Consider the following 10653-nt stretch of genomic DNA (forward strand, 5'->3'; position numbering starts at 1 on the left):
ATTAAAGCCTCATAATCTTGTATCGCCTATCCATTCGCTGTCCGATTCCATTCCATAAATAAGAAAATACAAGAGCTATGTCGAAATATAAATATCAAATGATTAAATGAAAGTCCTAAATATCGAAAAGACCTAAAGAAAATACAACATTTAAACGCGGAACGTAAAAGAACACGAAAACGAAGCTCCGGTAGTGGCCAGTGCAGCACACAACGCGGAGCAACGGCGAGAAACTGAAGGTCGGCTATGGCGGCCCGGAAAGCGCGCGAAGGGCGCGCCGACTGGTGGCAGCTCGAGTAACTGACTCGCTGAAAGCGTCTATACGGTTCCCAATCCATCAATTCGACGAGCTTTTCTTTTCTCTCTCTCTCTCTCTCTCTTTTTGTTTATAGGCCAGTAATGCGCATTTACAAACAGTATTCACAGGCTACCTATGGACGTTTTTCGTTTCATTCGTTCTCAGTGACGTAAGTTTCGTATCCGGTATGCGGAGACGAAAAAATAATAAAACACTTCAACCTGGAATATGCGAGAAAATATAGGTGAAGCAAAGCAAGGTTGTGTGCCAATCAGGCATTTTTCGTAAACACCTTCCAGTGGCGTGGAGAGATCAAAACGATGTTTTAACACACACCAGAAGTGATGACATTCAAACATGGCTGCGCCCTCGTGGAAAAGGTGTACACTCCATCTCACAAATGTCTGCAGTAAAGCGCGAAACACATGTACGACGAAACCGTCCGATCCGACGTCCGACCGCGCAATACGACGGTCGGAGGCGAGGGTTTTCGTAGCATCGGAGAGCGTTGAAAACCCTCGCCTCCGACCGTCGTATTGCGCGGTCGGACGTCGGATCGGACGGTTTCGTCGTACATGTGTTTCGCGCTTAAAGCCCAAGGCAAAAAGCGCGTGAATCTAACTCAACAGAATCTATTTGTATGGACGTTGTTGTTTGTTGTTGTATTGTAAATTACGGGAAAGGGGGAAATGCCCGTGCGGAAATGTTATTCTCCCATGACGGGGAAAAGACTCGCACGGACGGGGGAGAAAGGAGTTAAAGAGGAGAGGTGGTGGGTGGATGAGAAGATTTTTGCAATGCGTGTAAGGGGCTTCTAAATTCTAATAGCTAACTGCATTGGCTTGAGGATACGTGTTTTGTAGGGGTACGCTAGATGTCGCCTGCCGGATTTGTATGGACGACAACTTCTGCATAGGGGGCACATTCCAAAGCCACACGCTCGTGTACATGCCTTTTTTCGGACTTCAGATGTTTGTGAGATGGGAGTATATTAACTTATATCCAGCATTCACAGTCTCCCTTCCCTTTCGTTCTTCTAAGAGTGAATCCCTTTTAGGGGTAAACGTACGGCGAGAAATCGAGAGAGAGGAGGAGACAAGAGCGCGCGGGGACTTGAGTATACCGAGCTCAAGTTGAAATTATTAGTGAGTATAGACGCGAACCTAGTTGCCTTTGTCTCTATGCTCACTCTTCGAACGCGTTCAAAAGCGAACGCCGAACTCCCGTCGTCGGCTGTCAGCATTGGAACGCGTGCGAAGAGAGAGAAGAGACAAAGCCAGCTAGCTTCGTGTCTACCGACTAATCCAGTCGACGGTTGCGCCCGGAAAATACGGGTCGGTGATGGCGTCCGTGTGGCATTTAAGGCCACACGTACGCCACAATCGATCGAAGCGCAACATCGCACTGCAAACTGAAGAAAAAGGGGGGGAAAACGTCGTAGAACATAATGCAGTGCATATTTTGTCTGAAAAGGGGAAACGGTGATTTCCACGCCTGGCCCCCTACTTCCTCCCTTTCAACGCCCATATAACACTGTAAATAACAAAACTAAAAACCACGTGTTTGCAAAGACGTTTGCAAGCAGCCGCGCTTCGAGAGAGCTATTCTGGCCACCGTGGATGAAAAACGCTTTGTTTGGGCGCCAGTCTGGAAACCGTGGGTACGCCTCGGCAATGCTTGACTATAAGACGATCTACGCACATCAACAGCAGGATGTCGGCGCCCAGAGGCCGTACTTGCAAACGTCTATAGCAATTTACGGTGGCAACTCGGAGTCGTTTTGTCCCACACTCTGACGTATCTCAGGGCGAAACTCCTCGCTAGAACTTAGAACGTTGAAGCTTATTTACATGTTTTTGTCGACGTACGATGGAGGTACCGAATGTAATAGAATGTCTTACCCTACAGGCAGACAGAGCAGCTAGATCGCGAGGCGAAGAAGAACGCACGAGCTCCGTTCGTGCATCCAAAATGGGGTCGAGATGTGGCGGGGTCCCGCCATTTGCGAGGTTCGATTCGGAGGAGCAGTGCCGTCGTTATTTACCTACGCGAATCTCTTACGTGCGGTCGCGGGATTAAACGGAAGCCGAAAATCTCTGCAAAGAATAAAAACCGGTTAGACGCGAGTGCACGTTCGTTCAGACGGCGCGCCTTAAGCCGGAAATCCTAGAGACGACGTGTATCGAGGTTGAAGTAAAACTAAACTAAACGGGCGCGTGCCTTTCCCATCTTGTGGCGTCAAAACGAATCCCAGGATAATTAAACTTCGGCAAAGGCTGAGCAAGTCAGTCACCCTTCTTTACTGGTTATTCTCTCGCAGCTCTGCCGAGAGTATATACGCCTAACGAGTAATCTAAGCAAGAGCTATCTTTTCATACGATGATATGACTGTGGTCGCTATTGTGTGACATTGGGGGGCGATGGCCAATTAGGCCTTGTAACAAGTCGGAGGAGCGAGCATTGTTATGAACATAGATATGCGGTTGGTAATAGTCCTGCTAATTAAAATTTAATTATTAAATAAAATGTGTTGTTTCTAAAAGTAAAGTTTATCCGAAAACATTTGCCCTTTAGAGCTTTCAAACGAATCCTATCTTCTCTAGATGAGCATTCACACGCACTTTCGCATGTGCTAAAACAATTTCTCGCCGCGGGACTATTGCTCAGATGTTCTTCGGAAAGGAATGTTCTCCGGAAGGGAATGTCGTTTAGGAATGTTCTTCAGGAATGTTCTTCGGAACGGAATGTTCTCCGGAAGGGAATGTCCTTCAGGAATGTCGTTCAGGAATGTTCTTCAGGAATGTTCTTCAGGAATGTTCTTCGGAACGGAATGTTCTCCAGAAGGGAATGTTCTCCGGAAGGGAATGTCCTTCAGGGATGTCGTTTAGGAATGTTCTTCAGTAATGTTCCTCAGGAATGTTCTTTATGAATTTCTTCGGAACGGAACGGTTCTCCAGAAGTTCTCTGTGTCTTAAGGACTGTTCTGCAAACCGAAGGGCTCTGACTTCCGTGCCATGATGGGGAAAACAGCTCAGAAAACGTGGACTACGAAGAAATCACAAACATTACAGGACAATGCTGTATTCGCAAATGAAGAATTCAAATGAAGGAAACAAAGACAGAAAAAAGCATACAAAACATAAAACATTTCCGTCTTGGTTTTCTTCATTGGAATTCTTCAGTTGCTGCGAGTACGGCATTGTCCTGTCGTGTTTGCTCTTCGTAGTGCGCGTTTTCTGAGCTGTTTTCCCCATCATGCATAGCGTCAACCAACTGGCCCAGTTCACCACCTTATTACAGTTTATTGACTTCCGTGCGCTCCGTCATATTACTCCTAACCCTAAAACTTTCGGTACATGATCAGCTGGACTCTCGTAGAACGATAATTTCTTAATGTGTACACTAAAGATGCAAAACAATCGAAACATTTATCATCAATACTATCAACAGTTTTCTTTTGTATATAACAATCGATAGTGTCGAAAACTATATATCGTGGATCATTGATGTTACATCGATAATATTATCGATAGCTGACTATCGATAGTACCATGGATAGCCATTATCGATAGTTTACTGTCGACAGTTCACTATAAATAATTGACCCTCGATAGTACTATCGATAGTGCAATCGATAGTGCAACCGGTAGTACTATCCATAATATATCTACAGTTGACTCTCGGTTGACTATCGATGTTATCTGAAGTCAGTTTTTAGAAAATTATCGTGTTACGATCATAAGAGCACCACACAAAAATGGAATCACGACGGATATGTACGGGGCAGACAACGCGGGGTTCTGGGAAAACATGAAATCAAAAAGAAACAAAACAGAAACTTGCATACTCATACAATTAACTTAGAGATAAAACAGAGATGGCGTTTGGCTCATTTTCCTTTGCACACATTCTGCATATTCAAGGGGTTTCACTTATCAGGCTTCACACTTTAGTATGCCCTAATTTGTAAAACCAAAAAAGAATATTCAGTATTTTTCTTTGTCTTGGGACTAGGGAAAACACTTACTGAAAACATTTAGCAAGTTTGTTTTACGCTTGTGTTTCCTTTACGATTTAATTGTCCCGTGTTACTTGTCATAAGCTTGACCCCTGACATGTTAAAATTAGAACCCTGCTAGGGATATTTTTTTTGTGTGTGTTTTGTTTTTTGCTGATGTCAATTCATAGTGAATTCCCGACAACCGGAAATTGACTGTTCACAAAAGCAGTTAGGCTTTTTTGTCGTAATATGTTGCCACTTTTTGTTGGGTTCTTTTTTGGCAGATTTTATTAACGGCTGGTAAATTATTTACGGGTTGGTACAAAAGACAGCTTCAAAATATAGAAGCCGTACCTTAATCTATAAAAACATATTTTAATGAATAAATGTAGCCGAGATTTTGTTGTGGAGACATCAACTTGTGCATTACCTTATAATAAGTTAATATCAAGCTAACATGGTTAGTTAATTACTGATGCTTTTCTCTCTTTTTTTTTTATTCTTCAAATACAATAAGTTTGTATAGATTACGTTAACTGGATCAAAAATAGAAGATAAAAACGGAAGTTTCTTGTGATCCAAGTAAAGATATCGTTGGCAGTGATGAATTGTTTCTGTGAAAAGATCCAACATTGTTTCCTTTCTTTCTCTCAACCGATTTTGGTTCGAAAAACACGCCACACGTATCTTTGTATTCGGGCAAAGCCACGTCCCCATACTTGCGCCTCCGATCCCCATCGCTAGCATCCTATATTCAAGCAGGATTCCGAAATTCTGCGACGCGTTGTGTACTTACTAAAAGCGACTAAGGGGTTTACAGTTTTTTAATATAAAACTCTGCCTATAAAAAGCAAAGGGCACACCCCGAAAAGCAATCTAAAAGAAAGACAAAAACCTTCGATAACTTATCAAGTTGATAGCTCTTATTCGTAGTTTTTCGATAGTAAATCGATAGTTTTTCAATAGTTTATTGCCAATAGTTTCTAAGAATGATTTCAACCATTTCCGATTATATTTCAACAGGCTTTAGATTGTTCCTCGATAATTATGCGAAAGTCCCAAATAGCAGTTACGTTTTTCTCCAAGTTTCACGACATTTTCTTGGTAGACTCTCGGCGTTCTTTGTGACCTAACAAAATACTATCAATAGCATTACGGTAGTTGACTACCGATAGTTTCACGATATCTGACTACAAAATATTTCACGATAGTCAACTGTCCATGTACTATCGATATTTTTTGCGAATAGTCCTGCATGTTCCAGTTGTGCTGAATTTGTAGTTTGGCGTATATCAAAATTGTAGCCCAAGACACCAAGCACAAGTGCATCCTTTTGAAAAAGCACTTCTATTCGTGTAAACGCATGCTCGATTGTAACCAGGATTTCGTCCATAAACAGTCGCACAACAAAAGTGGAAAATTGTTAATTTATCTCCCCACAATCAAAGTATTTAACAAAGCGCAGGTTAAGCCATAGTTTTCCTAACCATTAAGGGCATAGGGACGTTCACTAAACTCACTACGTGTGCGGATGAGTTCGTCGATTCTGGGAGAATTCAACGGTAGCAAACGACCCGAAGCATGTTTCTTTCCAGATTCAAGCAAATTCGTAACAAACACACACTCAAAAAACAACAGGAGTTATTAAAAAAAAAAAAGAACAGTTAGTGACGGCAGGACTCGAACATCTGTCGTGCTCTTTTAGTATATCAGTCTAGTGACTTGCTTTTGTTTAGGACGAGTGAGAATAAACGGATCTTTACTGCATGAGCAGAAGCAAGAATAACATTTCCCCCATCTGCTTCGCGTACACTCTTCAACCAAGTGGATGTTCTGTTTGCGAACCCTTAAACAAACCCGTATAAGTCACATATAGCAAGGAACTTTACATCGTATTTTGAGGACTATATACTTCGCGAACTATGCTGGTATAAAAGTTAAAATTGTACGTGGTGCAGACTATCTACTGGTGCGGTCTATACGAGGTTTTGTGTTTAAGAATGGTCATTATAAAGGGGCGTGTTGCTTTTGTTAACGACATATTATGTTAATACTGACTTCTGTATAGTACAAGCTTATTTGTGCCCTAATAAAGCAGACATGTGCCAAGGTGTACTCATCCCCAACTTACTTTCATACCAAGGCGTGGGTGCATGCAATAAAATGAGAATTTCAAGAGAACAAAAAACATCGCAATGTTCCCCGGGGATATATTAGCTATCCTATCAGTCATAAAATATCAATAAGCAGTAATTCAACTTCCGGGCGTATTTAGCTTTTATTCCACTACTCTACCAAATTTGTTTCATTGAATTACCTATGGGCTACATTCACAAAATTATCAATTTCTGCTTTTCTTGACAAAAGATCGCAATGTCCCCGATGACTAATTGCCAGCGTGTCATAAATTGCAAATAAATTAGAATTTTGATATTTCATTTTTTTTTTCTAGAGAATGTCCCAGAGTCATAGTGTGGGAAAATTGTTTTATTTGCGCAATGTGCACGAGGAGTAATCTATGCACAAAATGTAAACTTTTTGTTTTTTATTCAGCCGAACTTTGGCCATGTGGACTATACACGTGGCACTGTCTCTAGTCCGAAAAATACAGTCGCTTTGGTGTCTTTGTAAGAAGGGAAATGTGTCTTTGTAGGGAAGGGAAAGTCGTTTGCCTTGTTGTGCCTTTGGCGCGATATTCTTCAAGCTTGCATGGCTTCCCCATACGACAATCACTTGTGAATATACTTTTCATAGTAAAATGCCCCGCGAGTACTATGCCACGCGCGGAATAATCGTTATTTTTTATACACTCGACCTCTGCGTTTCATGATCCATTTCCAAAACAAAATAAGAAACGCGATTCATTTCATTTCTTTTCGAAGCGGGGTTAACGTGCTGTACTGAAGATTGTGATGTCTTAGTATAAACCCCATCAATAATTATTCTCTCGTAATTTAAAACACAAGTGGTACAAAATAATAGCAGCAATTTGGCAACGTCTGGCAGCAATCAACGTAAGAAATAAAAAAGCTATGAACTTTCTCTGTTGGGGCTGCCCGCAATGAAACGCAACGCAGGCAGAACCAACGTTTCGGTAAAAATATTAAGCGGCTTTACCCGTATAGGACATTGTTTTTTTTCCATTGGCAACCAACGTGCGCGTTTACCCGTAGTTTGCCGAGTGACTGGGGAATAAAATACGACGCGCTTAGCTCGGTATGTCTGTACCGTTCTTACCTCATTGCCGTGCATGTTGGCCACGTATTTGACGTTGGGTTTAAGCAGCGTCTCTTCGTGCGGCTCTTTGGTGATGAGGAGAACCCAGAGGTCCCGGTCTGGAAAGGCAGAAGCGAGTCAGCAAAGGCGCAAACAACTTAAGCGAATGGTTTGACCAGGGTTGGAAGGGGGCTTCAAATTTTTTTTCCATAATATTCTAACAATATTTATAATAGTGTACACAAGAAACACTAAGCCTAAAATATGGTACATTGTCTTAGGATTAAAAAAATACGTACAAAGCAGAAAAAAATCACAATCAACGTTACAATTACGCACACACTACAGTCAATGACAGGTTAAGAGTGAAGGGAAAGCTCCTTCTGTCTCTTTCCACTTTGGCAGAATGAACGCTGGAAAGGAGGCGACCTCCTCGCCAGCGTTCGCTCTGCTAAAGTGGAAAGAGGTGGGAGGAGCTACCACTTTATTTTTAGCTTGTCATCGACTATAGTGGGCTTGGTTGCTCGTCAAAAAGTGGTAATGTCATAAAATATTATCTATTGCAGATTGGTCCAGCCTTTTTTTTTTTAATAATCGAATCGCGCTTTTGTAACGGGCGATGTATGGAACAAAGCCAACAAATAAAAAAGACCTTGAGAGCGACTTTACCCGGGATAAACCATGAAAGCTAACAGCGCCTAAAAGTTGCGGCGAATGAACAGCTGCATTGACAACCTTATCATAAATCATCTTAAAAATGCGAATTCAACAGTGCCTTTCATGGTGAGAAATTGTGGTTTAATAACCCTGTACCTACTAAACTTTTAGAGCAGGTCGAATATGCTGCTGCAGAAAGAAGCAAGCTGCCGGAGTCAAGGTCTAAAACACAGATATAGTTTCTATTCATTCAAGGGTCACTATAAAGTGTCCTCGTTTTATTGTCATAATTCAATCTACGAGCTCTAAGCACCAAAAAAAACGTCGGTTACATTCATACCAGGCCGATTTGCGTATTAAAGAAGTGATAAGTGTAGGGAACTGAAATTGGATCACTTATTAAACATGCAAAGCGCCGCGCATTAATGTAATTGCGTCTTTTTTTATTAGGATGCTTGGAGCTCATAGATTGAGTTATGATCATAAAACGAGGGTCTCAAAAAGCACTTCAGTGCCCCTTTCAAGTCAAGCAGGACCTGGTGATTCGCAACTGAACCTTTGATACTGAAAGATAGTCAAAATCACTTTCGGCAATAGACCTTCTTCCAAAGTTCATCGAGCAACATTGGCGGCGCTGGCCATTTCTTGGGCACGAAGCGCGCGATTGGCTCCGATTCCTCGCAGAACGCTGGAGCAGCCCTCGCGTCCAATGCGTGCCCAGAGTACGTACCCAAGCAATGGCGGACCCAGATAATTTGCCCAGCCGCTACAAGATGGCGCGCACTTTTAAAGAAGGCCTATTAGTCAACTGCCCGAGTCAAAACCACTTATAGCCGCCGACAGCTTAAGAACGACGGAAAGGGGGGCAGGTCCCCGGCATCTCATTACCGCTCCTTAGCCAATCAGAGTACAGCACTTGCCAATAGACTGTCAGACAATTAATCAATAAGCCACGACCCACGTTTCTTTAGCTCATGGATACTATAAATTGTAAGACTGAATTTGATAAGTCATCTACTAGCGGTCAGCTCGGGTCACAGGTTGGAGACGAGTGCTACGGCAGCGTTGGGTTGGGCCTCGCTTTATGTCAGTCGGAACACGAGACCCTGCCAAATGTTGACAATTGCCGTCGTCGGTTGGCGTAAGCGATAGCGGGACCACGGAGACAAAGAATGACGTTCTCATTGGAGTTTCAGACAGCGGTAACGGAGTGTCGGCACATAAGCGATTGCACCGAAATTTTTCGGCCTCCCAAAAAGGCTTCTGCCTATACTTCGTTTCACCTTAGGTCCAAGCGCGGCCGATGTTATGAACGGAAGGGCCAATCAAACGGCGTAAAAATCGCGACGTCATGGTGCGCTCTTTTCGCTTGATACGACGAGCCGGCGGGCGAGCACGCACAAAGAGACGGCGAACAACGGCTGGTCCTCTTACGTGCAGAGAGCACACCATGACGGTGTGCCTTTTTCGCTGCTTGATTGGCTTTTCGGCTCACAACATCGGCCGCGCTCGGACATAAGGTGAAACGAAGTATGGGATGATTTTCTAAGGTATATAGCTCTATACTTCATTTCACCAAGTCCAGACGCAGCCGATGCTACGAGTTGATGGGACCAATGGAACAGCGCGAAAAGCGCAAATCACTGAGTCTTTCCTGTACATGATTGCTCGTATACGAGACTTGACGAACATCATGACGTTGCACTTTTGACACTGCTTGACTGGTCTCATCGGCTCGTGGCGTCGGCTGCGTCTTGAATTGAAGGCCGGCGAGCAGCCAGAAAGGCGGAAACTCTCCCTCAATTCCCTCTTTCCGTTCGAGAAAGAGGGAGCTCCTCCACCTTTCTGCTGGGAGTAGCTCAGAGACTCGATCCCGTGGGAAGAGGAGAGAAGAGTGCGAGAGGGCATGGAGAGAAGGAAACGGGGATCCAGTTTTCTGTCCGGCAGAAGACGATTCTGTAGGTCGGCCTTTAAGGTGAAACGAAGTATGGTAATGGAGTAGATTTGTCTTTTTGTGGAAGATGGACGCGTGGCTTACTTTGAACGGACTTTCCGACGCTGTAGAGCCTGGTGAAGTCCGGGTAGTTGGTGCTCACTTTGCGCAGAAAGGCCGTCATCTCCTCGTGGTTGTAGTAGGAGTACTCCTCCCGCTTCTTGCCTCCCGTGCTTTGCCCGCGCACGTGCTTCACGGCGCTTAGGTACAGAAGGACGCACGTGAGCACCAGCGCCGACGCGCACCAGTTGGAAGGCCGCATGCTGACAGAACCTGCGAAAGCAGAGGACATGCATTTCAGAGTTAGGCAGGTCAGAACACGCACACGGTATAAACGCGCTTTCATCATTAAGGCCAGTTCATATGTTAAAGCCAGGGTCACACTGCTTATTGATCATACAAAAGACAATCTGCACACAGATTAACGCGAGTCAGCGCGAGATCCGAGCTTCGAATGCCTTATAGAAATATGTTTAAGGAGAAACTTGG

At 43.7% G+C, this 10653-nt stretch overlaps 1 protein-coding gene across 3 annotated transcripts in view; it reads right to left on the minus strand.

The window, feature by feature from the left end:
* LOC8050684 (carboxypeptidase D) overlaps positions 1 to 10434 on the minus strand; it is a 40917-nt gene extending 30483 nt beyond the window's left edge. For 2 of the 3 annotated variants that reach the window (XM_042290866.1, XM_029974710.4), the window contains exons 1-2: positions 10210 to 10432; positions 7536 to 7633 (exon numbers count right to left, since the gene is read on the minus strand). In XM_042290866.1, the coding sequence (XP_042146800.1) occupies positions 7536 to 7633; positions 10210 to 10426 (315 nt within the window). In that variant the 5' untranslated portion in view covers positions 10427 to 10432. Of the gene's footprint in view, positions 1 to 7535; positions 7634 to 10209 lie in introns of all 3 variants that reach the window. The other variant, XM_042290865.1, reaches the window with a different exon arrangement.
* Positions 10435 to 10653: the final 219 nt, after the last annotated feature.

This window comes from Ixodes scapularis, unplaced genomic scaffold (assembly GCF_016920785.2).
Source record: "Ixodes scapularis isolate PalLabHiFi unplaced genomic scaffold, ASM1692078v2 PGA_scaffold1__304_contigs__length_218370807, whole genome shotgun sequence".
Taxonomy (NCBI): domain Eukaryota; kingdom Metazoa; phylum Arthropoda; class Arachnida; order Ixodida; family Ixodidae; genus Ixodes; species Ixodes scapularis.